The 27,868-nt window shown below is 40.7% G+C and overlaps 3 protein-coding genes across 3 annotated transcripts; 1 reads left to right on the plus strand and 2 right to left on the minus strand.

The window, feature by feature from the left end:
• Positions 1-832: 832 nt before the first annotated feature.
• On the plus strand, positions 833-9,587 carry LOC138208207 (E3 SUMO-protein ligase ZBED1-like). The gene is made up of 7 exons (XM_069165939.1): positions 833-1,168; positions 2,067-2,395; positions 3,250-3,314; positions 3,418-3,575; positions 3,737-4,243; positions 4,995-6,481; positions 7,141-9,587. The coding sequence occupies exons 1-7, from the start codon at positions 928-930 to the stop codon at positions 7,804-7,806; spliced, it is 3,453 nt and encodes a 1,150-aa protein (XP_069022040.1). The 5' UTR covers positions 833-927; the 3' UTR covers positions 7,807-9,587.
• A 170-nt stretch (positions 9,588-9,757) lies between these two features.
• On the minus strand, positions 9,758-17,243 carry LOC138208124 (equilibrative nucleobase transporter 1-like). Its single transcript, XM_069165828.1, has 12 exons — positions 17,060-17,243; positions 15,368-15,497; positions 14,106-14,152; positions 13,045-13,121; positions 12,818-12,910; positions 12,067-12,206; positions 11,844-11,977; positions 11,252-11,395; positions 10,979-11,086; positions 10,676-10,862; positions 10,421-10,544; positions 9,758-10,109 (listed from the first exon to the last, which is right to left on the minus strand). The coding sequence occupies exons 1-12, from the start codon at positions 17,241-17,243 to the stop codon at positions 9,960-9,962; spliced, it is 1,518 nt and encodes a 505-aa protein (XP_069021929.1). The 3' UTR covers positions 9,758-9,959.
• A 2,276-nt stretch (positions 17,244-19,519) lies between these two features.
• On the minus strand, positions 19,520-25,193 carry LOC138208251 (equilibrative nucleobase transporter 1-like). The gene is made up of 13 exons (XM_069166020.1): positions 25,107-25,193; positions 24,626-24,837; positions 24,320-24,449; positions 24,032-24,078; positions 23,853-23,929; positions 23,688-23,780; positions 23,453-23,592; positions 23,232-23,365; positions 21,308-21,451; positions 20,658-20,765; positions 20,372-20,558; positions 20,097-20,220; positions 19,520-20,001 (listed from the first exon to the last, which is right to left on the minus strand). Exons 2-13 carry the CDS (start codon positions 24,810-24,812, stop codon positions 19,867-19,869), a joined length of 1,506 nt encoding a protein of 501 aa, XP_069022121.1. The 5' UTR covers positions 24,813-24,837; positions 25,107-25,193; the 3' UTR covers positions 19,520-19,866.
• Between the last annotated feature and the right edge of the window lie 2,675 nt (positions 25,194-27,868).

Below are 27,868 nucleotides of genomic sequence, written 5' to 3' on the forward strand. Positions count from 1 at the left end.
GCTGAAGTCAAAGGTGTCGCCAGGCGCGCGCTGCCGGCGTGCACGAGTCCTCGTGTTGCCAGGTTTGAAGATTTCACGTAAAAAAAAAAAAAGATGCGGGACTTGTTTTTTTTTAATGTGCTTTGAAATTCTGAAAGGATAATAAAATATAAACGTAATATATATTATATAATAGACGCTTCTATTGTAATATTTATGTAATATGCACAATGATTTTTGTTTTGTTTTACTTATTCAATGACAATTTTAGTAAAAGTATTATTTAGATTAAAAGAAAACCCCACTACGGCTCGTGCATGTGAAAAGTTCCAGTCTGAATCTCTCATTTATTGTTCTAAATACAAAAAAAAAAAAAATCTAATTGAACTTTTTTTTTTTAGACATTTAGGTGTTTTTAAAAAAAAAAAAAATATTTGGCATCCTTTTGACAACAGGATCTGGCAACCCGGATCGTCGCAGTCTGTTGACATCTGGTCCACAAATAATGACGTAAAAGACGTAGAAACAGAGCAGGTAGATTTTAGCACAACCAACCCAACGGCTGTCATCCCACGTGTTGTTGTTGTTGTTTGTTTTTTAATAAAGGGCAATTAAAATGTTTGGAATAATTGTTTCTGCTTTAAGCATCAGCAGAAAAGTGACATTATCACACGGTAAGAACACAGTTCTACTTAAATGAACATGTCGTGCAATGATAGGTTTGGTCATTATATACATGTTTTTCCCAGGAGCACAGGAGCTTTTCGTAACCATCTACGTAATAAACGCGTGCATGCGTTTATAACATTGCGTCAAAGTAATTGTGCCGTTTTACGCACGCGTGTCCTTTCTAGCCATCCGAGGTCTGGCAGCAGCAGCGTCGCAGCCCCGGGGGTGGAGGAGCCTGCAGGAAAAACAATAAAAAGCGGGGAGGCGCTCCGCTGAAACATGGATTTAGTCAGTAAACCGAAAAGCAAGTCCATCGTGTGGTTGTATTTCGGCCTGAAGGCGGATGAGAGGGGGCTGCCTCTGAACACCGGCGAGGCTGTCTGCCGCCTGTGTCGCAAAATAGTGCTCGCCAAAGGGGGAAATACCACGAATTTAAGAAGTCATCTGAGACGTCGACATCGTGCAGATTTTTTTGAGGCCGCTTCCTCCACGACGTCTGGAGCTTTGTTTGAAACTCAAGGTGATTTTTTAATTTTTTTATTATTTATTACAAATTCACTGCTTTCATCCTTCTCTCTCACCGTGCAAAAAAACAGACAGACATAAAACATAAATAGACATATATACAGCTAATTAACATATATATATATATATATATACCTAAACAATGGTGCAATTGCACCTCGTGCAACTGGTGCTGATGCTTATGGGTGTTTCAAAGTTTTATTTCAATGCAGAGTAGTAAATGTGGAAAAACTAGTCTCCCTGACTCAGCTGCTGCCATAAGAAGTGGTGTGGATATTTTTTGGCAGCATATTGTATTGTAAACAATCATGTTGTATTATAAACTAACTAATTATTAAGTGTTACATTTATGAATGCATTATCACTGTATCAGAAAATAGTGCACATAATATAACACTTATAATAATTCATGATTATTCTAATTATGTATATATATATACACTATATATATATATATATATATGTATGTATATGTATGTATATATATATGGTGGTCAGTTTGTTGTTGCCATGGTTTCAGCAAAAACAGTCGCTGTAAGGAGCTGACGCTAACATTAATGTTGTTATTAAAATATAAAGAGTTTCCGGAGGTTTTGATGACTGTGATATAATCAGGACAAACTGAGAGGTATCCTTCCGGTTTTTTAAAAAAAATTTTTTATTTATCACAAATCTTTATGTTTATTACAAAGCATTATTTGAAAACAAACTCAAAACGTCTCGCTTTGCTATGAATAAAGTGTTAAATTTTGTATTTATTATAAAGTAATATGTCTAAAATGTAATAGTAACACCCTCAAAAAGAAACGGAAACGTGCTCCGTGAGGTTAAATCCATTCCCTAAATTACATATTTGACTAATTATTTGTCTTTTTAATTTTTTTTTTCTCCAGGTTTGGATCTTAACCATGACGAATTCTTCGAGGATGTTCCTTTTCTCCAGACCACTTCGAACCAGAAATACGTCCCAGACGCGGTGTTGCCGTCCGGGGAGCCGTGGCTCCACAGTGGCCCCTCGCGGGCCGTGCTGTCCCTGCCGTCCTGTCTGTGCCTGTGTGGGGATGTCGGGTTCACTTCTGGTCCTGGATCCTCTGGCAAGGAGCAGATGGGGGAGATGAAGGTGTACGCCAAGTGTCACCTTCCGCAGGGAGTCATGTTTGGGCCCTTTGTAGGCGACATATGCAGGGGGCAACTGCCAACCAACCTCAAATATGCCTGGGCTGTGAGTACATAAACCAATGAATCCTTCATTTTCTTACATAAATCATTGTGTAGATAGAATTTTTAAAGAAGAGAATGTAGCTGAGAAAAACCTGATAGTATATGGTATATTTTGTTTAGCAAATACAAAACAATACCCATCTAACAAACACACAACATAGCAGCATTTCTAGCGCATAATGCCACAGACACAATTACATCATGTCTTAAAGTATAAAATAAAAAAATCTGGCAAAGGTGTGTGACATTTTGCCAATTTCCAAGATTCACCCCACTTTAAAACATTTTAAATAATTAGTCCTTTGTGGCAAATTATTTAAGACCAGCAGGTGGCGCCATCAGTTAGTTTAAATGTGCCAGTGTTCAGAGACTTATTACTTGTAATTTGGGGAAGGGAGAACCAAGCAGCCGCCTCCAGGGCTGAAAGTAAGCCAACGCGGAAGTATGAAAAAGCTTCAGTTCCTCGAATGGCCACTTAAGGCTGGCTACAAAAGCGAGTCAATCCCTTCAGGGACCCCCATGATGAAATCATAGATTTGATATAAAAGTGGACGTATGCTTGTGTGAAAAAATTAGGGCGGTGCGGAAGTGCCTGTAAGTGCAATACCACCGAGGGCCACTAGAAGTTGGCTCCCATTCAACTTCACTCAGGAAATAAAAAGTCAATACTTTTCTTTTTTTTCTTTTTTTCACAAGTCTTTATTGTGACATTAGATATCATCCCATCATTAATTAGATATTGGGCCTCAAAAAGCATAATATTTGGTCAAATGCTAGATTTGTTTTGTTCCATAAAGTCTCAGGTCAGATTGTTGATTAAAAAGGTGTTGACACAAAGATGTCTTCTACCTGCAGATCAGAGACGATGATGCCTTCTTCTACGCGGATGCCTCTGATGAAAACAAATCTAACTGGATGAGGTGGGCTGTTATTTTCTTGTTTCCTTTTGCTTAATTTTTTTCTCTGAATGCTTTAACTTTGCATGTAATGTATTGTATGCGTCATTTATGCTTTATGTTTCAGGTATGTAACATATACCAGCAGTGAGGGGGAACACAACCTGGTTGTTTTCCAGTTTTACCGTCACATCTACTACAGGGTTTCTCAGCCCATCTCGGAGGGAGCAGAGCTCAGGATCTGGATTGGGAAGGACTACGCGTCCCTTCTGGGCCTGAGGATGGGTGAGTTATGTCCATCTGTTTGTTTTTTTTTCCTATCGTATTAAATATCAACTGACAGCAGACTTAAATTGAACCTTCTTCAAACTGAACAAGTAGCTTGTTAAAGTTATCCAATGCTCTTTGCTTTTTTTTTTTTTTTTTCCCTTGGTGGGACAATACAGGTGACACTATGAAATGTGCAATTGGAGACAAAGAGACAGCTCTGCGCCTCCTACAGGACATCCAATTGGTCACCCTCCCAGAGCCAAGCAGCACCTCCCTTTGGTCAGACAACAGCCAATCACAGAGCCCCATGCCTGTCATCAGCGACGTGACAACATTGACGAATCTGGAGGCAGCTGGTGACTCAGGTGTGATGTCCAGCTCGCTCTTCTCCTCCCTGAGCTCCTTCCCGTCTCCCGGCTTTCACATGGCGGAAAAGTATGATTTTATGCCCGGAAGTGAGAAACTGCTGAGTAATCCGAGTGCCCCGCCGAACAGCCCATGGCACTTCTTTGGGTTCGAGCCATACCCGACCGGTCGGCCTTTGGATCGGAGCACCGTGGTGTGCAAGCTGTGCATGGAGCATATGGGCTGTATGGGAGGAGCAGCAGATCTCCAAAACCATCTCACCACCAAGCACCACATCAGACCACGTGACAGCAACAAGGATCGGAGTCTAATAATATGTAAATATTACTTTATTATTTTCCGACATTTTACCATCATTTCTATCAGTTATGATGATGTCCAGAATAATTGCCGAGATGGGAAAATGGGAACATTACGACAAAACAGAAATTATAGCTGAAATGACAACGAGACTGTCTACAGTCTGAAACTATTTTAGACTTTTAACTTATCTTGAAGGGAACCTGAATGTCTGTACCAAATGCCAATCTATCCAATAGTTGTCAAGGCATTTTACTTTAAATCATCATCATGGTAGTGCTAGAGGAAAAATCAGAGTTTCACCAAAGTCCTTGGGATTCATATTCTTGGAACCATTAATGGGTGCACCAATTTTTGTTCCACTCCATTTTGTAGATATTGAGATATTCAGTGCTTGGACCAGCTGGTAGCCCTCCAGTAAAATTTAGAGGATCACATAAATCAGGATTTCAACCTGTGGGGATATTTCAGTCTTGACAAAAGTGATCAATGTATGGACCAACACTGTAGTATGGCTAAAAATAAGACCCACATTGTAGAAAGCAGAGCTTTCCTGGACTTCTTTGGTCATTTGAAAGAATCTCTGCAAAGTCAGAGTCAGAAAACAAGCTCTTTAAACAGCAGTACAGGTGGACCTGATCAACAGATGTGTTGCATAAAGCAGAGTTGTTCTACTGCTTGATTGGACTTTGTAGAAATGTACGTTGTCAAACTGTTGAACCTTATTGTCTGATTGAAAATTTCCTCCTTTTTTTTTTTTTACAATAGGTCCACAACGCTTTCAGCCATTGATGGTTACCAGCGGTCTGGTCAGCACTCTGCCCCTGGTATTGTCTGCTCAAGTGACCGATGCCATCACCAACTTTCTCATCACAGATTTGCAGCCCCCGGCACTGGTCGAAGGGGGAGGCTTCAGACAGCTGATCCAAACCCTCCTGCCCTCTTACAAGGAGCTGCCTTTGCCTTGTCAGCTCGAGAGTCTCCTAAAAGACCACCACGCTAAAGGCAAGACAAGTCTAACTCAGGCGCTGAGGAGGGAAAATGGTCGCATACAAATAGAGGAGATGAGTGACTACACTGCTCCATTAGAGTTTGAGCGCAGGAGGCGTGAACGAGCTTCCAGCAATCAGAGGGAAGTTCCTCACTTTGTCACATTAAGTGTAGATGTTTGGCTCCACAACTGGCACGGTATCACCGAAAGGTACCTCACCCTCTGGGCGCACTACATAGACGGTGATTTTCATTTTCAGAACCTGGCCCTGGCAACCCAAAGACTGACAGAGAGCGAGGCAAACGTCTACAGCCTTCGAGCAGTGGAGGGCCAGGTGAAAGGGATGGCTCGGGAGTGGGGAATCTCACAGCCCAATCTGGTCTTGCTGGGAGGGGAAGGGAAGAACTGGACAAGGCTGGGTCCGATAAAGAGCGAGCACGGCGGAGAGGCTTCAGGAAGTGTCCCTCACCCGAACTCAACAACATTTCTTGAGAGGGACGATTCCGTGTCACCCGAGGAACCATATGCCTCGGAGCACGGCCATTTTAATGAAGGGCTTCCATCCGTCCCGTGTTTCTTCAGCGCTGTGCAGGGATGCATTGAAGAAGTGATGGCACATCCCGTCATCTCCAAAACCCTCTGCCATTTTCAGGGTATTCTCTCCACCCTATTTCTGCCAACTGCTCAGAGCAAAGGCTCATATCAGTATCATGGCCAGAGCCTCTTGCAGGGCCTGACGAAACAGGAACGGGCAGGACTTGAGTCGTGGGCTCACAGCCAACCCACCTGGAACAAACTGTACCCTTTACTGAACACGCTCAGCAAACATAAAAGCCTTTTCTGTGATGTAAAAAAAGAGATCAGAGGAGAGGGCTCGTCCAAGGAAGACACTTTGTCGGAGTCCAGTTCATCTGGCAGCTACCACGCGAACTCCACAATCTCGACAAGCGTCCCGACTTTGCGTTCTGAGTGGAAGGTTCTGGAGGAGCTCTGTTTGGTCCTCAAACCTCTGGATGTGGCCTGTCGAACTCTCGCCAAGGAGACTTTCCCCCGACTGTCCCTCGTCAAACCTATTCTCACCGGCTTGCTGTCGCGCCACCTTGTGTCCCGGCCAGGCGATTCGTCGTCCGTCTTGAAGGAGGTAAAAAGGATGATGAGGCGGAAGTTGGCGAGCTGTTACGATAACCCTGCTGTGAACAGGGTTCTCAGTGTGGCGTGTTCCCTCGACCCCCAGTTCCACGGTCTGGGCTTCATGGAGGAGAAGGTGAGTCATAAAGTTTAAATGTTTGCGAAGCCCTGATGTGATTACCGTTGATTTGCCGATACATATTGTGGCAGATTTACGATCAAAAGTCTTTGTACTTATTTTAAATAATTAGTCTTTAGTTTTGCGCAGGCAGACAAAAGCCGGCTTCTCTTCCCTTCTAATTTTTGCTGTGTTACTATATATATATATATATATATATATATATATGACTACTATATCAAGCTAGCTTGTTAAGACCAATGGTGCAGAGCTGCCATGCAACGTGCTTGCTTGCCATCAGGAGCAATTGAGGGTTTAGTGTCTTCTGCATTTGGAGAGCAGGAACCAGGGATCAAACCGCCAACCTTTCGATTAGTGGGCGACCGGCTCTACCATTGATGGCCCAGCTGCCCTGTGACACATTCACTGTTGCGCAGTAACTAAGGCTCTTGTCTAGGGCACAAATGTTCAAGGGTTTGAATCTCCGAGGAAACAATTCTGCAGAATGTTCAAGTGGCCGTCTGTCAAGCTCCGTGACTTGCGTATTACTGTTTTCCTGCTTATGTACATTTTTGGTTATTTTGTGCAAATCCATTAATGTATCTTAAACCTCACTAAGGCAAACGAAACTCTGGAAAACAAATTTAAAAATGCTTTTGTCTGGGTTTATTTTCTAGGAGCAGACAGCCACATTTGAATGGCTGAAGAAAGAGGTTGTGAAGATTGTGAAGGAGGACAGGAGAAGGAGTCATGGTAAGAGCAAGAGAAGCCCGTCCCCTGGTTCTCCGGAGTCGGAGAGTGACGACCTGCGGAGGAGTAAACGCCTCAAAGACTCTCGACCAATAAACTTCAGACAGTTTGAAGGCGATTCCGAAGACAGCGACGTCGGAGAAGCCGACGAGAACGAGTCAGCGTACCCGGGATCTCAAGATGGGCTCTCTGGTATGGAGTTCCTGCTGGGAGACCTGTTCTGCTCTGTTCCCAAGAGCAGACAGAGTTCTGTGGAGGAGTCCGTCGACATGGAGATGTCCGTCTACAGAGCCGACAAGGGCGCTTCGCTGGGAGTGGAGCCCCTGCCGTGGTGGAGGACGAAGGCGGTGCAGTTTCCACTGTTGGCCACGGTGGCACGTGCCTACCTGGCTGCCCCGGCGGTGGCAGGTAACGCCGCCCGGGACTTTGTGCTGGAAGGAGCGGGAGCCACGAACAGGAAGAGGTCAAACATTCCACCGGAAAGTTTGGACGCAATCCTTTTCCTGCATCACAACAACATGACCGCCCCTGAGGGCGGGCAGACGGCAGCGAGGAACGACGACAAGAACAATGGGAGCGAAAAAGTTCCATAAATGCTCAAAACAATATCCATTCCCTTCATCCGTACTTAAACCTGACTCAAACAAATAAACCAAAGCCCAAATAAAAAAAATTAGGAACGTCAGTTTGTGTCCATCAAGACAACAGGATGCGGCTGGATGCAGTAAATATAGAAGCCATACAAAAAGTATTTATTTTCAGACACACGTGGTCGGGTTTCATATTTAACTGGAAAATCCTTTCACTATCAAATTTAATTAAATTTTCAAAATGCAATTTTAAAGCTGCCATTTTCTGATGGGAGACAAATAAAACCAATTTATGTATGTGAAGTACGGTCAAAAATGTTCCTGAACTGCTCCTGTTGCACATGCAGACGGTGATGTACAGTCATGTGCACGGAGCAAAGGGGAAGCATTATCCTTCGTGAGTAAGTGTTTCAAGTTACGTAGAGAAAGAAGAAAGAAGTCGCGAGGAGCCAAATCTGCCGATTAGGGAGCTTTGGGGAACGTTGATTGTGTTGTTTCAGGCAATAAACTCGCTGTGAGAAGGTCCGGTTGTCATGTTGGAGAACCCTGTTGCCATGGCGCCACAGTTCAGGTGGGTTGCGGCGAATGTTTTCCTCTCAGACGTTATCAGAAGATCTCAGTAGAACTCGCTGTTGACAGTCTGACCCTGTGGGGACGAATTCAACGGTGCACTTTCCCGCCAACGTCAAAGAAAACCCACCTGGTTGCTCCCGACCTGACGCGCCTTTCTTCGGTCTTGGACGGGGACGTTCTGCCCCTCTTGAAAACGTGAATGTCACTTAGAACATATCACGTTACAAATTTTTTCGCATCGCCATAGACTTTCTGAAGCATTTCAAAGGTCTCTGTTGACGATTTCCAGAGTTTGACACAAGGTTTGAGGTGTGCTCTCTTGCCCAAGTACATAGCAAAATCACAAAGGTTCAAGTACCAGAGCTCACAAAAACATGACTAACTCAGGTGCTGATTTTAATCCAGTGATGCAACTTTGGATACTGACTCATGAAAGTTGGTGCTTGCCCCTGCTCCATACACATTACTGTACAGAGCTCTGTTATTGAGCACCTCGGACTGTTCTACTACTGATTTACATGCAACTCTGTTGTGTGTATGAAGAACCTTGTAGCGCCTAGTGCCTTACCTTGTTTCGTTACTGTCATACAGTAGATGGAAAGCTCTTTTTTTTTTAACCTGATTTAAAAAAAAAAAAAAAAAAAAAAAAAAATATATATATATATATATAACACTGATTACAAGTGCATAGACTGACCTTTATGTTATCATTGTGTAAAAACAGCTACCATGTGCCTTTACGTTTGCGTTATTACTTCTAGTTTGTGTTATCAATAAGTAGATTATCTAACAAAAAACAACAACAACCAAAGACTGAATTTTTTTTCTTCGCTTCATGCTGCTATTCCATTGTTTTACGGAAGAAATTAAAACATTGGAAATCGGTGATGTAACTTAAAATCTCGACGGTTTTATAAGGATCCCTGGAAATCTGATCGAAGCAAAAAAAAAAAAGCAAAAAAAGACATAAAACATGCTTGAAATAGGAGAGATGTTCACTCCTAGTTTGCTGTCGGTCTGCTGTTCTGTGATGTGTCAGTGTGTCAGTATGCTGTTAGCGCAACAGAAAAAGCTTTGTAGCACAATGTCTTTGTCTTAAACTGTGGCGTTCTTTAATCTCTGCGTATTCACATGCAGAATAGCTGTTTTGGTCCTAAAATGTAAATGTACCTGTCATGTATGTTTTTAAATAAAAAAGAAATACCTTTTGAGTCATTTAGTCATAAATTATATGCGGTGTGTAACTAAGTTATATTTCATACTTTGGTTGAGTATAGAAAACATATATAGGATATTGTATTTTAAAGCTGAGCACTCTTAATATTTAGGAACGCCCATAAAGCATTTGCATTTAATATCAAAAAATTTTATTAAGCTATCAACATATTTTAGGTCATACAAACATTTAAAAAAAAAAATGCATTTATTTGTGCTCACAGGCATTAAAAACATTAGAAAACAAGTTTTTAAAAAAGATCAGATTTTCTATTTCCTAGTTAAAAACAAAGATGAGAAAGGGATAACATTTTTCAATCTGAAATGTAAAACTTCTAGACGGACTAAAACACCTGTGTGATGTCGCTCTATAGTTTGACTGCAGGCATCCCAGAGACGGTTGTGATTTCACTGCGGCGGTCGCTCTCCCTGAGGCGGACTTGTTTCCGGCAGTAGAAGAAGATGTAGGCGGGATGGATGAACACCAGCAGGGTGAGGACGGTGAGAGCGATGTCCACCTGGAGCACATCAACACAACGGTGTTCCAGTTATACGAGGTCAGTATTAAATATCAAAATGTTAAAATTTAGGTTGTTGGATGACTTCTGTGGTTGTTTTTTTGTTTTTTTAACACGTTACTTAAGATCTGAGCTAAAACCAAAGTTGTTCTGGGGACTACGGTGATTCTCGGGTTTACAATACGGACACAAAAAAAAGGGGGATCTTCTTCTAACAGTTCTCAGAACTATGAAAAGGTTCTTGCAGTCCAAAGGCGCCTTTGACATTTAATATCCATCTGTTGCCTCCTCAACTATTGCTGAGCACTCACATATAAGGGATTTCCATCCAGAGCTCCTCTGACCAGGGCGAAGCAGGGGTACTGCAGCAGGGAGACGATGGCAGACAGCGACATCGCCACGCCGTACAGCTTCCCAAAGTGACACGCCGGAAAGCTGAGAGGGAGGGACCGGACAACAAAAAGCGTTTTGAGCTTATAAAATTTCACTGAAACACAATCTGTCTTTTACTTCACCCCCCCCCCACCCCTTTCCTCCATTTCTCTTTGAGTGTGTGTAGCACTCACGCGATGCTGAGGAAGGCCGCGTTTCCCCCGTAGAGGAAGGAGCGATTGAGCACTTGTAGGACGAAGGTGAGGTACTGCAGCGGGAGGACGGGGATGGAGGCGCACAGGGAGAAGAGGAGGCACTGCAGCGACGTCAGGAACAGAGACAGGCAGGAGGAGCGTAGGTCCGCCTCCTGCTCGGTTTCCTCTACAGTGACGAAAGAAGGTGAGCTGCGTGAGTTTCACACACACGCGCACACACACACACACACACACACACACACACACACACACACACATTTATAACAGCAGTCACTGATTTACCGGGATCCAGAGGCTTCCCCTTGTGTCTGTCCATGATGAGTCCGTTCCAGGGGGCACACAGCACTCCACACAGCTGGGTCATGGCAAAAGCGTTGGTGTACTGACTCACTGAGGGAGATGTGGGAGAATCGTAGAAAAACAAAAAACAAACAGGAATTATCAGGTTGGATGATGATGACGAGGAGACGAGTATGAGAAGAAGAAGAAAGCTTAAAGTCCTAGTCAGTCACTCCACGCGATGAAGAGGGTCAGTGACTTTTTGGACGGTGTTACCGAGGTCGGGGTCGTCGTCGGCCAGCCAGTTGAGCCTGGGGTTGAGCGTGCCGATGAAGAGGTAGTGTCTCAGCTGCATTATGGACAACCACAGCAGGTGCCACAGGAAGAACCAGGACAGGACGCAGCTCTGGAAACTTGCCACTTAAACACACGAAACGTTCACATTTAACTGCTAACAATTGTTCTAAAAAGTCCAAAAGTCTTCTCTAATCTGTGATAAAACTCACACTTTACAGGACTTTAATGAATAATAATAATAATAATGAAACTAAAGCACCATTCGGACAATAAAATGCAGCTGAAACGACTTCACGGTCCAAAAAATAAAAATAAAATTTCCTGCACAATGTGCTTTACATGAGGATAGAGAAAATACAATACATGAATTAGCATTATTGATTATATGATCCTGTTGTTCTGTTTTTTCTGCACATACAAATAGGAGGATGTAATTTTTAGCCCTAAATGCCTTATTTTTTAAAGTCTCACTTTGAGTTATGAAAGGATTTCTGTGCAGCGATTTGTTTATTGATCATCTTATCTGATATTTTTCCATCTTAAATCTTAAGCTGGTGGCAATGATTGGTACCTTGTTCTTTGTCTTGGGCCTCTGTCCCGTCCTCAGGCGCTGGCGTTGTGTTGGACTCCTGTGAAGACGTCGTTGCACCTTCCTTCGTCATCTCAGCCTGCTCCATGTAAGTGTCGCCCTTTCCACAACTCACTCTGAGCGTCAGAAAAAGTACGTGTCATGACTCATGCCGCACGATGTCGATCTGTATGACGTCAAGGAAAACTGTATGTAATATTCTCACCCGTAGGTGTAGCACTGAGGCAGAGGGTACGGGATGTGGGTCCTGGGCATGAGCAGGAAAGTCCTCAGCACATGTATGACGCTGCAGATGGACAGAACGGTGAAGGAGAAGCGGAGAGAGACTCCCTGTTCGTACAGAATCTGGAAAGAAGAGAAAAGAAAAAACAACAGTGATTAAACAAAAAAAAAAGGGATAAGAGCATTTTATAGGAAGTTAATATACATGATCAAATACAAATTGAATGAGCCCAAATGAAAATATATGTAAAATCAGAAAAAAAAAATTGAATTTTAAATCACAAGTTAAAACTGTATATTCCATTTGTTTTCTCCCATTTGCATCGACACTAAAATCATGAAATTGTCACTGTATTTTAACATATATAATTTCAGGAATCTGTCGGGTATGTGTGTTTGTCCCTTGCATATCTCGACAACTGTCTATTCCATCTGCATCAAACTTGGGGATTGCATTGTCGGGGACCCGAGGTTGAGCAGTGGCGAATTTGGTGCGATTTGGACACGGGATATGTTTAATATTGATAAACGTTAATAAAATGGTGAGAAAACTGAAGGTGTCGGTTTACGTACGCTCCCCATCCGATCTAATGGAGTTTGACAGGATTTGTCAGGAAGAATGGGATGAATTTAACCAAGAAGACTTGAAGCTGGAGCACGATAAAGTATACAAAATATTGCGCAAGCATCCTCGTTGAGGCGACTGCAGCATTATAACGGCGCAGCTGTTTTACCTTAATGATGAGAAGCATGGCTGAGGAGGAGTCGTAGGCACCGTTGTAGAGGGTGATGATGGTGGAGCGATGAGCAGAAAACAGGTTGCCAACCTTCCCATCACACAAACACACAATTCATCAGTATAAAATATATGGAATCACGTGTTTGAAATATGTTTCTGTTCAGGACATAAAGTTTGTTTATATGCTCAAATAGTTATGTGGGAGCGCTGTGGAGTATTTACCTGCATGTTAGTTAGAAGGAGCAGAATTCCTCCCACAGCAATGAGCGACAGGGCGGGGAAGAGCAGCTGGGGAATTGCTGCAGAAAAGTGGAAGACAAAAGTAATTCCCTTGATTATTATATTCTTACGTGATGGTACACTTGGTTAGTCTCACAGTGTAGTCAGAGAAAGGTTGGGTGTTTATCCACTGATTGACAGTTAAACTATGAAGGTATTTTTTTTTTTTGTCTTGTGAAATTATGCAACAAAAAAAACTATTTTGAGAGCAAATTTCTCACACTGCAATTCAAAAAAACAAAAAACACAAATAGAAACTCCCGCCTCCTTCACCAGCGTATGTCCCGCCCACTGCTTACAACTCAACTGGCAACCAAAAGGTCAAAATTCTGAATCCTGTGACCAAAACAAACAAACCTGGCAAACAATTTTATTTCTCAGTTCATTCATTTTTACTTACAAACTTGAAATTTGCATTTTTTTTTTTTTATTTTTTTTTTTTAATTTAAAAAAAAAAAAAAAATAAACATTTTTTTTTTTTTGCTTGCATAATAAAACCTGGAGAGAGCATCAATCAAATTCTAATGGTGGAAAACGGCATTGAAATAGTGATGGAAATATGACAGTTTTAGTTTCATCCTCCTGTTTTTATACAGGTAAATGGATAAATGGAATGATTATGCAAAACGATTGCAATCAGCTCAAATAATTGTGATGATCAGGCGATTTTATATACGTGTTCACACACAATACAAGCCCTGAGAAAAAGATAAATAATGCATGATTATATAGCAAGGTAGCTTTAAATTGTGTACAGAATGACATGCCATCTTACTAAATTTTGAAAGTTAACACAATATTACACTTTAAATATGACAGGAATATTAGATATTTTTCTTTGTAAAAGGAAAATGGGAAATATTGGAAATTATTATTTCTCCCCTCCCCCATTTATTTCCCTAATTTAAACATCATTATTTATGCTGCTGAGTAACCCTACTAACCTTAAGCTTGTGTATAATTGTGTTTGTGCACCTTGTGTATAATTGTGTTTGTGCACTTACCTGCACTGGAGAAGGCCATAAGGAGGGTTCCAGTGGTGTAAAGACATCTGGAGAGAGAAAATATATCAATATATAGAGAAAAACTTTACAATCAATAGACACAATAGAGAACTGAGATATTTCAGTAGATATAAATGTAGTCTATAACGTTTTAGTTGATATTTATCTTGTGAAATAACTTGGATTCATTCGATCCATCTTACTGTATTTAATAAGTAAGAAGTTTGGTTTATCCTTCAACCGTTCCTTTTTTTAACTTTTGCTGTTTCATGTTTGGGTTCTGAAACTCGATGACCTTGATCACGTGGCCTAAAGATATGCATTGAGCGTTTTCTGCAATAAATTAGTAACTGAAAGTGTCAATGTGTAACGTAAAAGCTCTAAAAAAAAAAAAAATCAACATTCCTCACTTCTTCCCTTTGTGCAGAAAAAAAAGACAAGAGAAAAAGGCAGTTTCATATCGTGTGATACCAAAGTGAAATGGGACAGACTTAACCCTTGTGTTGTCCTTGGGTCAAAATGACCCGCAGCTGTGTTCAACCAAGTTCTATTTTATTTCTATATTTTTATATTTTTTGGGATCATTGGTCATCATTCTTTAAAGAAACCCTCACAGCCTCCTTGTCACCAATGATCCCAAAAAAATATGAAAATAAAATAGAACTTGGTTGAACACAGCTGCGGGTCATTTTGATCCAAGGACAACACGAGGGTTAAAGTTGTATTAGGTGCTTTGCATCACCATGTTTTAATTGACACGTGCCCCATTATGAACAGAAAGTTTTGGGGTCAAAGGGTTAATTTTTACGATCAATTGATGCCAGCCATAGAGTTGCACTAAAAAAATGGTCTGTGGTAAAACAAGGTGGGGTCTGCTTGAGGGTTATCTCTCTGCCTGTTAGACACTCCCTGCTTTTATCTCTGCAACCCCTCACCAATCCCCCTTTGTCCCCAACCGTAAAATGCATATAATAACTGAACGACAAACGGAAATTGGAGCTTTAACTCAATTTCAGATTGTTTAATGCTTAAACCAACTCGAGGACAAAGAAGTGCCTTGAAGTTCTTAAGCATTCATCTCATCATGCTGACCGGGTCTGACTAAAGTCTCTTAAACTGTTGATTAACTGTCTGTTGATTAACCAAATTTTGGATGAAGAATATGTTTTTTTTTTAGTTAGCAGCTGAATAATCTGGGAATTTGTTGGTCCTGAACTGCAGCCAGAAGAGGTTTTCTTTTTTTAAATGACATAATAACCCACATTCCCAGCAGCCTGGTCACCATGGTGCCGAAGCGATCAAACAGGTAGCCGTTGATGATATTCAGGAAGTTGTTGAGGAACGAAGCGATTGTGAAGACCATGGAGAACTGCTCATCCTGACTGCTGCAGTCTGTAACAGAGAGAAACAGAGAGACAGCGACACTATGGAAACGTCTTTACACTAGAACCATGTGTCCGGTTATCTAAATACGTCCATATAGCAGTAAGCAAAAGCATCAACAGGGGCGGTAGTGAAGTATTTCTGTGTTCCACATGACACACTTTGACCTCTGATGCTTTTTAAATGATATCCATAATAGGGGTGGGCGAAATGGACCAAAAATGAAATCCCAATATTTCAGGGTATTTTCTGCAATTGCAATATTTTTTACCATATTAAAAAATAATGGAAAATATTTGATCATTAATTTCAAGAAACATACAGTGGCAAAGAAAATAAGTGTTGGAGTTTTATATGGCAGCATAAATGTAACAGTTTGCCTTCAAATGTTCAGTAAAAACCTAGAAATTACATGTCATTTTTGTCAAATTTGTCAATGGAAATTACTCCTCCACCGTGGAGCCGCTTTCAGCCATGATTGTTGTGCGTGAGTTATGAACTTAATGTATGTCATACTGTCAACAAGTACAAATATTGCCAGCTTCCGGGTCTGAAAAATGAGGCTGATGCCTTAAAGTACAATACCCCGAGGGCCACTAGAGGTTGGATCCAAAAAGCCTCCAGCTCCATAGACTCCCATTCAACTAGTCTCATGGAATACGAAGTCAATAGCATTTTTCCACAAGTTTTTTTTTGGTGTTACTAGCTAAAGTCACTCCTTGTTATTAGTTTTCTTTTGGTCCATCTGAAAATAATCCTGTCATTAATTAGAAAATAAACCTTAAAAAGCCTTTTTTTGGGGGGGGGGGGGGGGGTGTCTGTTTGATTAACAGGCCTGTGGTGCAGTCAGGTTATGGCTATCGGTGGTAGGGAGGTAGTATTGCTGGGTTTCCAATCAGTTTGAATCAGACACGCTGTCCTAGAGTGGATTGGCAGGTGTATTACAAGCAGTGGCCTGATCCTGGGTTGGTCAGGGAATAAAAACAACTTGGTAGGCCAGACGTATAAACGATGCTGGTTTGCATAAGTTTTATCGGGACAGCAACACATTCAGTGTGTTGTTTTTTTTTTCGAAGTCCAGGATGCACTCTGTGTGTTTCAGTGAATCTGAACATCCGCATTAATCCGCATTTTTGACCTTACGATGGCTACACAACAACCCTTTTTTGTTTTTTTAGAGTCTTTTAGCATATTATTTTGTTTTTGACAGAGTTCACTTGTTTGTTTTTTGAGGAGGGTGGTGGACACCAAAGGAAGAGCTAAAAGCTATTTCTCTGTTTCTGTTTGGGTGTGTACAGTAAAGATTACAGTATTTGTTAACACTAGCCATCTTGAGGTTATATGTCAGAAGTAAGCTTTTTTTGTTTTTTTCAGCCCCCAACTAGTCCCCCCCCCCACATTTTTTTGCTTCAGTTCAAAAATAGATAAATTAGGCATTTTTAAAGATTATCCAGTTAAAAATGAGCCGTGATGTCCATCTGAAGTTTACCCAGCAGGTATACTTTGATAGTGAGTCCCAGTCATTGATCAACATTTTTTTGTTTTACCCCTAAAACTCCAGAGGTGCTCACCTGGCAGGGTGCCGTTGCTACCGGGGTCGCTGACACACAGCTCGCTGAAATATCTATCTTCCTTTAGCACAAACACCAGCGAGGCGTAGCCAAACACCAAGCCAGCAAAGAACAGACACTCCAGCATCCCGGAGCCCAGAGTCAGCCAGTAGCGGAGCCTCGTGCCGACCTCGCACCCCTGCATGGTTCACCTCGTCTCTCCAGATCAAACTGAACTTCCAGAGTCAGTTTTCTTCTCCCGGAGAAAAATTGTTGTGAGTTCTCTTCAGCTTGTCCAGGCGGGTAAACGGGTCTTTCACTGCAAGCAAAAACATAACAGGTGTAAGAGGGACGTTCATTTTTAAATAAATGTAACACTTAAATATCGATCACTTTACACCCCCCAATACAGCCATTTTACAAGAAAATATCTCTGAAAGCCTGATTAGGAAGGTTAAATAACGCGCTGCCTCAGAGTGGTGTACAAATGCAGTTTAAAGAGTTTCATCACAAGGTTACACCAAAGACACATAAAAGGGAGATAACCATGAAGCCTGAGGGATAATTTACAGATGGGAGATCCGTCCACAAAATCGTATTACTGCTCAGTTGCTCTTCCTCTCCGGACTTGTACAGTGACAATATCAGACAAATCCTGGGGCCTCTAAAATAACGAGTAGACAGTGAAAACAGCTGCGAGGACACCAAAACGGTGTTGAGACTCACACATGCAAATACATTTGAATTCAACTCATTTGGCTGGAAAATCTAAGATTTTAAGTCCTTGCACTTCTTCTTCTTTTTTTTTTACATATTTGATCCATTACATATGTGAGTGTTAAAGACACTATAGCCTATCATTACAAATCAGTTTACACATGAATTTAATTAATAAAACATACAACAACATGGTGACAAGTATAGGCCTACATTTTCATGTAGGCTACTTAATTAAAAAAAACTAAATGATTTAAATAATTGCTCTTTACATCAATAAAACCTATTCTACAGGTTATATTTTACCCTTTTAAACAAACAACCCTTCTCTTTTTCTGTGTCTCATGTTGAACTCCACATGCCGACGGCAGACGTGACAGACAGGCAGTTATCGCCAGGCGGTGATCACTGTAATCCAGATTAGTTCACTTAATCTGTGCGTAATGGCACATGGCACAGCGTGGACACAAAGGAGCCTCAAAAGACACCCTTAAAACGTGATTTATAAAACATATTATAGTATATTTTATTGGTATAATACTACAAAGTATGTGGAGACGGATGAATAAAGTCAAACCAAATTTTCTGACAAAATCACGCAGAATTCCGCGCGCTCTCGATTTACCGCATATATTTCTGAAAGTATGTTTACCTTGTATTTCCAAGTAATCCAAACACAACAGTCCTCCTGTGCGGCAACTCTGCAGGGCAGCGATGCACGATGCACCTTGCACCGAGATGCGCCTTTTCTGTGCTGAGCGCCTCACTCTCTCTCTCTGACCGCAGATCCAGTTATAATCTCAGACAGACAGACAGATTTACAGACAGACAAGGGGCGGGAAAACACATCAAACACATTATGCTAATTCTCATGAAGTTTTATTATAAAAAAAGATAATCTGACGAATTTGTTATTGTTAGCTATGTTTCAGGATGTCCACAAATCAACAAATTTTTTGTGTTATAAATTAAAAAAAGTTCTGAAGAGTTACACTCATTCATGACTTTTGGGATCATGTAGTTTTTCCAATACAAGAGGACTCCCACTCCCTAAATATCATCTTATATTTTTCTGTAAAGTTCGGGTATTGTGTTGATATCCTGCTGCTGTCTGTTTAATGGGATACGAAAAGCGAGAATGAAAAAAATAAAAGTGAAAGACAAAACATAATACATGTAGATAGAATATAGTTTAATGCAGGTTTAAAAAGTTACCAAAAACTGCTGTCCTTGACACAAGCATGATAATATACAAAGACTGTAGGCTACATAAAAATGGACGTTCCAAAAAGGTGAAGCCAAACCATCTCAATCGGCCCCCAGTGGCTACAGAACAGATCAGAAACCCTTCAAATATTTTTTTTATGTAGTTTCTGTTGTATTAAGAATTTGGTCCTATGCAAAAATACTTGTTTCTTATGTAATTTGTAGTTTAATATATAGCAAAATAACAACCCTGTTGTGTGGACCCTGAATAACAGGCACACAGAGCGGGCCGGTTAAGAGACAGACAGCAACACTAAAAGCTTTTTTTTGGTCATGATGGTCTCCCGTCCCGCAAAGATGCAGCGGTCAACTTGGATTTGTCCCCGTATGACTGATGGTCAGAACACCTTTGACGTTATACTATTGGCTGCTTTTATAAGGTATCACTATACATACATATATATATATATATATATATATATATATAGATATAGATATAGATATACATAGATATATATAGATATATTTACCTACTAGTCTCGAAGAAACATTGCGAGTTCAGCATTTAATGACTTTAAAATGCCAACGTCTCTTGTTTTGCTTTTGTTTGGTCAAGAATTTCAGCCATCGTTGTGTTTATGGGTCCATTCGTTTTCACAAAAGGTTAGAATAAACTACTTATTTGTCCTTTCATGTTGGACTGGGGGCAGACTTGGACGCTAAATGAAAAATTATACACAGAAAAAACTATATCTAAACTATATCTAAAATCCGGACAACAAATTTTAAGCAACAACATTGAAACGAATGTGAACTATCACATCAAAAACAACTGTAGTTTACAGAAGGGGAATTATTCTGGATCCATAGGAATTCTTCCTCACAGTTGCTTACACTGAACAATGTCAACATCTTGTCAACCCTTCTTTCTTTACTTCCTGTTCCGTCTTTCTCTGAATGGCCAGATTCCGGCAATGCAGTCTGACGTGTAATGGATGAATGAAGGCGAGCAGAGACACCAAAGTGATGCCCACATTAACCTGAGAGAATTGTGAGAGAGAAATACGAGGGTTCAAGACACAAACTGGTTGTTAAACTGCTTAATACTGCAGAATATCATCCTCTGGATACTTACGTAGAATGGGTCCCCGTGCAGCTGGTGTTGGATGACATGTAAGATTGGGAACTGGACAAACAGCGCCAGCGCTGATAATGACATCGCCGTCCCTGACATCTTCCCAAAATGAGACATTGGGAAGCTGGAGAAGAGATCGAGGAACGAGAGAGGAGATAAGATAGAATAAGAGAATGGTCGAAAGATGAAGAAGAGGCGAAGCGGATTTTGAGAGATATCTGGAAGTCAAAGGCAGCTGATGTGCGGTGAAAGCAAGACTTGAGATGTGAACGTACGCGATGCTGACGAAGGATTGGTGTCCTCCGTAGAAGAAGGAGCTGTTGATGACCTGAAGGATGAAGGTGAGGTACTGCAGAGGCAGGACGGGGCAGGTGAAGCACACGCAGAAGAAGAAACACTGAAGGGAGGTCAGGAAGAGGGCGAGAGAGGACGAACGCATGTCCGCTTCCCGCTTGGTCTCTCCTAAGAAACGAATAGAGACGTAAAATGAGACGGTACCAACATCTAGTCGAGTAAATATTAATGACGTCAGTTGCAGCGTTGCAGAGATCTACAGCGAACCTGGAGCCAGAGTCCTGCGCTTGTGTCTGTCCATGATGAGGCCGTTCATGGGAGCAAACAGCACTGCGCACATCTGGGTGATGGCAAATGCGTTGGTGTAGTGACTCACTGGGAAGAAGAGGAGTGGACACAAAGGAAAAGTTTAGTTAATTCAACTGGCCAGGTGATGTTAACCTGCGTGAATATATGAGTCTGTAAACTCTCCGTTGAAGATTGTCATCGCATCCTACTGTGCGTAGACCGCAGGTTAATTGTGCAACTGTTGTAGCAGCCTTTTAACCAATCGACATCCATATATGTTGTTCACTGAAACTCACCAAGATGTAAAGGACAAAAGTCCCTCCCCCCAATGTAAGCACAGTGTATTTTCATGTGGGCATAAAGTCCTCGATATTCGCTACAACCGTATGTATCGCTTCATCTCTCTCTACCGTCGCCACCGCTGTTGGAACGACATTAGAAAAGAAAATTCTTCAATTCAAATCATTGCACTTAGCCACCGCCGCTGGTTGCTGATTGGAGAGTTGGCTGAGCAAACCTAAAAGCGAACAGGGGTTTCCAGACTATAATCACAGCGAAGACTGACGCTATGAGCAAACCGGTGAAGTGAGGCTGGAGAGTGCCTGGAAAATCAAAATTTTATACCTCACCCAAGCTTTGGTGATTATCAGCCAACCGGGTGAGCATGGGGTTGACACTGGATAAGAAGATGCACTGACAGAAGAGGATGGTTACCACCCAGACCAGATGCCACAGGAAGAGCCAGGAGAGCACACAGCTCTGGAAAGAAGCTGCTGTAATGGCAAAAGAGAACGAGAGTGGAACAGAAATACAAAATATTTTTTTGAGGAAAAGGTTGGTCTTGGTTACCCGTAAACTGTTCGATATGAGGAGGTTTGAAATGGGCTCTGATTGCGAGTCGACTAATTTTTGTGTGCCTGCCTTTCGTCCTCAACTTCCACAGACGGAGACAACAGGGGCCTCGTTCACATGGGACGTTCACACCTGGGTGATCCAATCAGAAGTGGACTGCTCAAAGTGCATGTGTGAACACAACAAAGAAGCATTGAGGACACACTACTTACTCAACTGACATCCTCTGAATAAGACGTAGAAATAGCCAATAAAAAAATATCAAGGGTAATGCCAAGTGCAGGTGACTAGGAGAGATTTACCAAAGGACTTCGCTGGGTTTTTAGTTTACTTTGTCTGAATTTTCCAACACACATAAGACCCACATCTGTGGAAAAGGCCTGCCCCCTCACACAGTTCATTTATCAACTGAGCCCGACTCTCTCAAACCCACCAGATTAATTAGATAACCTGAGCCTGAACTGACGTGATCGGGTCGAGCCTGACGGTTCGAGTTGTGAATTACAAACCCGAGTGTTCACACATTCATAAAAATAAGAAAGACATAAATTCTTAACAGATGGAGCATTAAAATAAGGGTTGAGTTCACACGAATGTCTCATTTTGTTATCCCTCGTGTTGTCCTTGGATCAAAATGACCCGCAGCTGTGTTCAACCAAGTTCTATTTTATTTTCATATTTTTTGGGATCATTGGTGACAAGGAGGCTGTGAGGGTTTCTTTAAAGAATGATCACCAATGATCCTAAAAAATATAACAAATATAGAAATAAAATAGAACTTGGTTGAACACAGCTGCGGGTCATTTTGACCCGAGGACAACACGAGGGTTAAAATGCCTCTTGCTTCAACTGTCCTCTGTACCAATCACAGTGGCACTAATACATTGGTTAGTTTGCAACTTGTTATACAAAGTTTTCATGCAGCATTAATTGTTGCACGTTGCATACAATCACAATGTGTATAATTGTTAAATATAAATTTGTGACAAATATGCTGTTGTCTTGTTGTCAGTCTGACCTAAAACCTTTATAGTGTGATGAAATTTTAACTCCATGAATGTCAAACAATACACACTTTTAAGTGTTGACTGTTAACACAGTGAAAGAGTTCACATTCAAACAACTCAAGTTTAAAGTAAAATTTACTCTTCATGGGAGTCGAGTTTTAACTCCCAAATAGTTCAAGGTTCAACTCCTGAAAAGTGTTAAAAATCAACTCCAAGAAAAGAGTTCCTTTCACTCTGCTTGAGAGTGAATACAATGGTCTCACGTTTACAAGCAAAAAGAGTTGATTAGAACTCAGAGGGAGTTTATTCCAAAGGTGTGAATTTGCTGTGTAGTTTCTGGGCATGTTAACACGGTCGTTCACATTTTCTGCAAACAAATGCTTGTTTAAAATAGAATAAACAAATGTTTGTTTGCATATAAAGCTTGGAAGAGGAATCTGTGATTGATTGTTATTGTACCTTGACCCTTGAAAATACCATCAACCCTAAAAAAAAATATATATATATATATATATATATACATAAACATAGTCAAAAGATTAGCTACTCTGTTGTGTGTTTAAAAGTTTTGGGGTGTGTGTGTGTGTGGGGGGGGGCCTTTCTTTTTAAATAAATAAATCAGGTCAAACTTCACTTTTAAGTCATGTTCAAGGCAAAAAAAATAAATAAAAAAAAAAAAAAATCTTCAAAGCACCTTCCTGTTTCTTGTGTTCGTGCTGTGGCCTTTTGAGTGAATTTAAGGCTGACATCTCAACCTCTGCTCTCTCTTCCTTTTTGTTATTCTCCTCCTCCTCCTCTCTTCTCCGGCTTCGTCGGGGGCAGCTGACCCTGTCAGAGCAAAGCCAACGTGTGAGCTGACGCAGGAGCAAAGCAGACTTTTCTAAAACTCGCCAGGACGGTGTGGCTTGTTCGGACCCGTAAGTGTACGTCTCGGGCGGCGGGTAGGGGACGTGTCCTCTGGGCATCAGAAAGAAGGTGCGCAGCAGGTGGATTATGCTACACGAGGCGAGGAAGAGAAAAGACGAGCGAAGGGACACTCCTCTTTCGTGCAGCAGCTGTAGACAGAAAAACCAAAGGAGAGGATGCACACTGTTAATTTTTTCTATGTCGATTAAAGAGCCCTAAAATCTTAATAAAACATTATATTTACCTTTATGATGAGAAAAACGACAGCAGAGGAGTCAAAGGCCCCGTTGTAGACGGTGATGATTGTGGAGCGGTAGGAGTCGAAGAGGTTCCCCACCTTTACAACAAATTGTCCCCATTTAAAACCTGAAAATCTACTTACTGCACATTCAGACACACCTACACAGACCTGAACATTGCTCATGTGGAGGGTTGACCCAGCTGTAATGATACATGACAAAGCAGGGTACAGCAGCACGGACGTCTCTGAGTGAAAGACATGAGCAGAGAAAAGATTTTTTTTTTAAAACACAGAGATATACAGTATCTGCTCTAAAGCTGCAATGCTGAAATAACAAAAAAACATACCAGCGGTTGACAGCGCGATAAACAGTGTTCCAGTGATGTACAAAGATCTGCAGGGAGATCATGATCGGGAGATTAAAAATGGGTTTAAACTTGGTTCAGGTGCACATTTTAAGACGCGAGGCAGCAGAACGAGACTGCGTCTGATCTACAAACACACACAAGGTATAGAAAAGTAGTCAGTGAAGAGGTCACCTGGTAAAACTAGGACTAAAAACGGACGGTGCTTCATTCCTGTTCTGACTTAAGGGGTTAAAGAATGAAATACAGCTTCTGTTGTGATATACTCACGTTGCTACGAGCCTCGTTACTGTGGTTCCACAGCGGTCGAACAAATATCCAATAGGGAGCCGCATTATAGTGTTGGAGATAGTCGCAACAGACATGACCTGAGAGAAGTTTTCATCCTGACTGCTGCAATCTGAATATAAAATACAGATCAAAGAAAAGAAGGGAGTCAGAACGGAAACAATCAAATGCTTGTATGTTTTGGTTGAGTACAATATTTAAAAATGGGCCTTTTCCAGTACATTTGGTGTGAATCATGCTCAGTTAAAAAACACTGATCAAACAAATGTACTTCTTCATTTCACGTACCTGTGTGCGTTGTGTTTTCCACTGTTGTGGTGTTTGCGCAGCATTCACCAAAGTAGCCATCGACTTTCAGCACAAACACCAGAGACGTCCATCCGAACGCGATCCCCGTGAAGAACAAACCCTCCAGGAGTCCCGACAGCAGTGTCAACCAGTGGTGCAGCTTCGCTCTTCTGTGGTTTCCAGACATTTCTGCTCAGCCGGGTGACAGATTTCTAGTTGTGATAGAAAAACCAGGATCAGAGAGGCCACACACCGGAAAGGACAAACACCATTGCTCTGACTGCAGTCATGACAATACTCAATAAATCTTGAAGCAGATGAACGACGCGTGTCTTATTCTGATCAACTACACACCTCTTCAACGCTGTGTAAACTTTTCAAACTTTGCAAGGTTTGCGTTGATTGCAGAGGTTGAGTGCATTGTAATAGTCAACTTGTTTTTTGATGACGTAACACCCGAGTTAACCCCAGCAGGCCTTACCTCTCATGCTGCAACCGAAGGAATGATTAGCAGGAAGTTCTGCTATGGATCCCATAATCTCTCATGGCCACACCTTCTACATATGGGTCCAATTCTGCTGACATTTACTTTCCTTTTCTTAATCTAAATCTGTCCACTTGAGGCTCCACTTCCCCCGAAAAGTAGGTCGAATATTTAACATGTGCTTGTCGGTCCTTTCTGGGTCGTTCAAGTTGTTCAGGTTCAGATTCTTTCTGGCACAAAAACAAAAAGGCACAAATCAGCTTGTCTTGCAGTACTGAGCAGTATGTGTCAGTAAGAGAGCAAGTAGATAATGATTGATGGATTTTATTGATGTGGAATTATGGTGAAACAATTGTGGAATGAAGTTGTGAGGAGTCCGAACACAATTAAATATATTCAACTTCTTGTCCTCCGGCCTCGGTCCTTTGCTGAGACATTTAGTACAACGACAGTGTTTAACATTTCTTTTCTTTTTTGCGGTGAAGCTAGAAAAACTGACTTTCATTTTGCCAGGTTATATTCTTAAACACTTGTTTATTTTGTCAAACTATTTTTTTCACTAAATACAACAAAATATGATTTATGTCTTGTGTCTACGCTAGTGTGGTCCCAGTAATGTTACGGTGTTGGTAAGTCTATATGCAGCTCTTACACAAGTTGAAATATATTCAGGATAAGTAGATTCATATATATATATATATATATATATATAATTCATTGTATAAAATATAATATGTGCACTACAGTCATCACACTGTCATGATTTGTAACTTTTAGTGGCTATGCTCCACTTCCTGCTTTGTGTGTCTCCCAATTGCCTTTCCTGCACATTATTTGTTGCAGCTGTCCCTCGTTGTCCTCCTCTCCCCGTGTTTATTTAATGTCAGTTTATAGTTAACTACTTGGTTCGAGTTAGGAAATGATCATAGTTCGGGTTAAAACAAGTAATTTTATGTGAGTGTTTCGCCACACAAGTCACTTAATGTACATTACGTAAGTTAAAATGTCTATTTGTGTTTGTTATGACTGCTCACAGCTCTGCTCTCATTTAAAGTGGAATTGTGACCCGGGTAAAAGGTCTTTGCTGCCGTAGATGCTCTCCTCTTCCTCCTCTTCATCACAATGAAGGAATATCTGAAAATATATATAAACATGACAGCTGGTAGGCGTGTGTGTGCTGGCAGCAGTAACACGAGGAACTCTTTAGTTACCATACAGCACCACTTACTGGTTCAATTTATTAAACATATAAAAATAAGAAAAAAACAACAACTGTCAGATAAATCCATAATGAAAGTAACTTAATTTATAACAAATCATAACATTTTAGATGATCATTATGTAAAACCTGACTCTGCAGAGTACAACTGTGTACAGTAGCTTTCAATTGTCATAAAAGCGACTGAATTTAGTTTTTCAAAGTAAAATACCTCAAAATTGGACTTAAGTGCTGTACTTTATTTGAATGGGAACCATTTTCGGAAGTTAATACTTATTTTACTCAACCTCCTACATATTAATGCGATAACACAATCATATTAAAGCGACGGAGATATTCTACCTGATGAGAATAAATACTTTGGACTTTTTTTATTTCTCTTTTTTTGTATTATTATTTCATAGGGACAGTGGACATTAATAAAACATTGTCTTAAATGCGGCAGCTTTACCTAAGAGGCTATGTTTATAAGGTCACTCTAATCAAGGAATACAATATTGAAAATATAAAGTTATTAAGGTCATTCATAAGGATGCAAAACAACAACAAAAGAAGAAGAATATTAAAAACATTATTCAGGACTTGAATTAGACTATTTTAGACTTGCAGAACATAATAATACAAGACATGCAAAACAATAAAATGAGAGATGTTCTGACATTAAAAAAAAAAGCAAAGTAGAAAATAGACATGCATGGTAGAAAAATTCAACACATTTTGCTGTGTATTTCAGACAAATTCTGAATGCAGGTGAAGGCATAGTGAAAGTAAGTTGTACTTTGCACCACTGTTGATGAGGCACTTAAACATTATGACCACATGAGGGCAATATAAGAGCTCTGCAATTGCCATCCTTAATTGTAGATGAGATTTGCATGTAGAAAATTCAAAAATTTAAGAAAATAATGTGAGGTGTTTTGTTTAGTGACTGTAATTTGAGTGAAAACAATATAGATATATATACTGTACTGTATATACTGTGCATTTTATATTTTTTACTGCTATTTAATTGCTTTTCTATTATTCTATTATTATCTTATTGCTTCTGTATGCTGCTGTAGCGAAAAAATTTTCCTCTCGGGGATTAATAAAGTAACTACCTAACCTAACCTAACCTAACCTAACCTAACCTAACCTAACCTAAACGAGCTTGAATATAGGCAGAAATAAATTAGACTGTAAACCATAAAATGAGAAAGTTTCTCTGCAAAAACTGATTTTTTTTTTCTTTCGAGCTGAGGAAAAAAAAATAATTGAATATTTTCCATTATTAATATAATAGATAGTTTTAGATAATTAACGATTTTTTTAAAAAATATTATTAAATGATTGTTTTCAACAACTAAATAATGAATTGAAGTTACATGAAAAAAAAAATCTCACTTTTGCAGCATATGAAACAGTAGCTGAGTTAAAAATGTTAAAATTAGTCGTATTAAAGTCTTCCTAGCCCTCCTGCTATTATATTGTGCTCTCTTATCTTGTTCCCCACCTCCTCCTCCTCCTCCTTCCTCCTCCTCCTCCTCCTCCCCCCAGCGGA

This window comes from Embiotoca jacksoni, unplaced genomic scaffold, assembly GCF_022577435.1.
Source record: "Embiotoca jacksoni isolate LCO1_2020_lvr unplaced genomic scaffold, fEmbJac1.0.p SCAF_36, whole genome shotgun sequence".
NCBI lineage: Eukaryota > Metazoa > Chordata > Actinopteri > Embiotocidae > Embiotoca > Embiotoca jacksoni.

Excerpts from the sequence above, each read along its gene's own strand:
- LOC138208207 (XM_069165939.1), top strand. The coding sequence starts at position 928 with ATGGATTTAGTCAGTAAACCGAAAAGCAAGTCCATCGTGTGGTTGTAT. Across the intron at positions 1,169-2,066 it reads AGCTTTGTTTGAAACTCAAG|GTTTGGATCTTAACCATGAC; the intron begins GTGATTTTTTAA and ends TTTTTTCTCCAG. Across the intron at positions 3,576-3,736 it reads CCTTCTGGGCCTGAGGATGG|GTGACACTATGAAATGTGCA; the intron begins GTGAGTTATGTC and ends GGGACAATACAG.
- LOC138208251 (XM_069166020.1), bottom strand. The coding sequence starts at position 24,812 with ATGTCTGGAAACCACAGAAGAGCGAAGCTGCACCACTGGTTGACACTG. Across the intron at positions 24,450-24,625 it reads GGAAAACACAACGCACACAG|ATTGCAGCAGTCAGGATGAA; the intron begins GTACGTGAAATG and ends TTTTATATTCAG. Across the intron at positions 20,766-21,307 it reads TGATAATCACCAAAGCTTGG|TGAGTCACTACACCAACGCA; the intron begins GTGAGGTATAAA and ends TCTTCTTCCCAG.
- LOC138208124 (XM_069165828.1), bottom strand. The coding sequence starts at position 17,243 with ATGCAGGGGTGCGAGGTCGGCACGAGGCTCCGCTACTGGCTGACTCTG. Across the intron at positions 11,087-11,251 it reads CGACGACGACCCCGACCTCG|TGAGTCAGTACACCAACGCT; the intron begins GTAACACCGTCC and ends CATCTCCCTCAG. Across the intron at positions 10,863-10,978 it reads GGGGAAGCCTCTGGATCCCG|AGGAAACCGAGCAGGAGGCG; the intron begins GTAAATCAGTGA and ends TCGTCACTGTAG.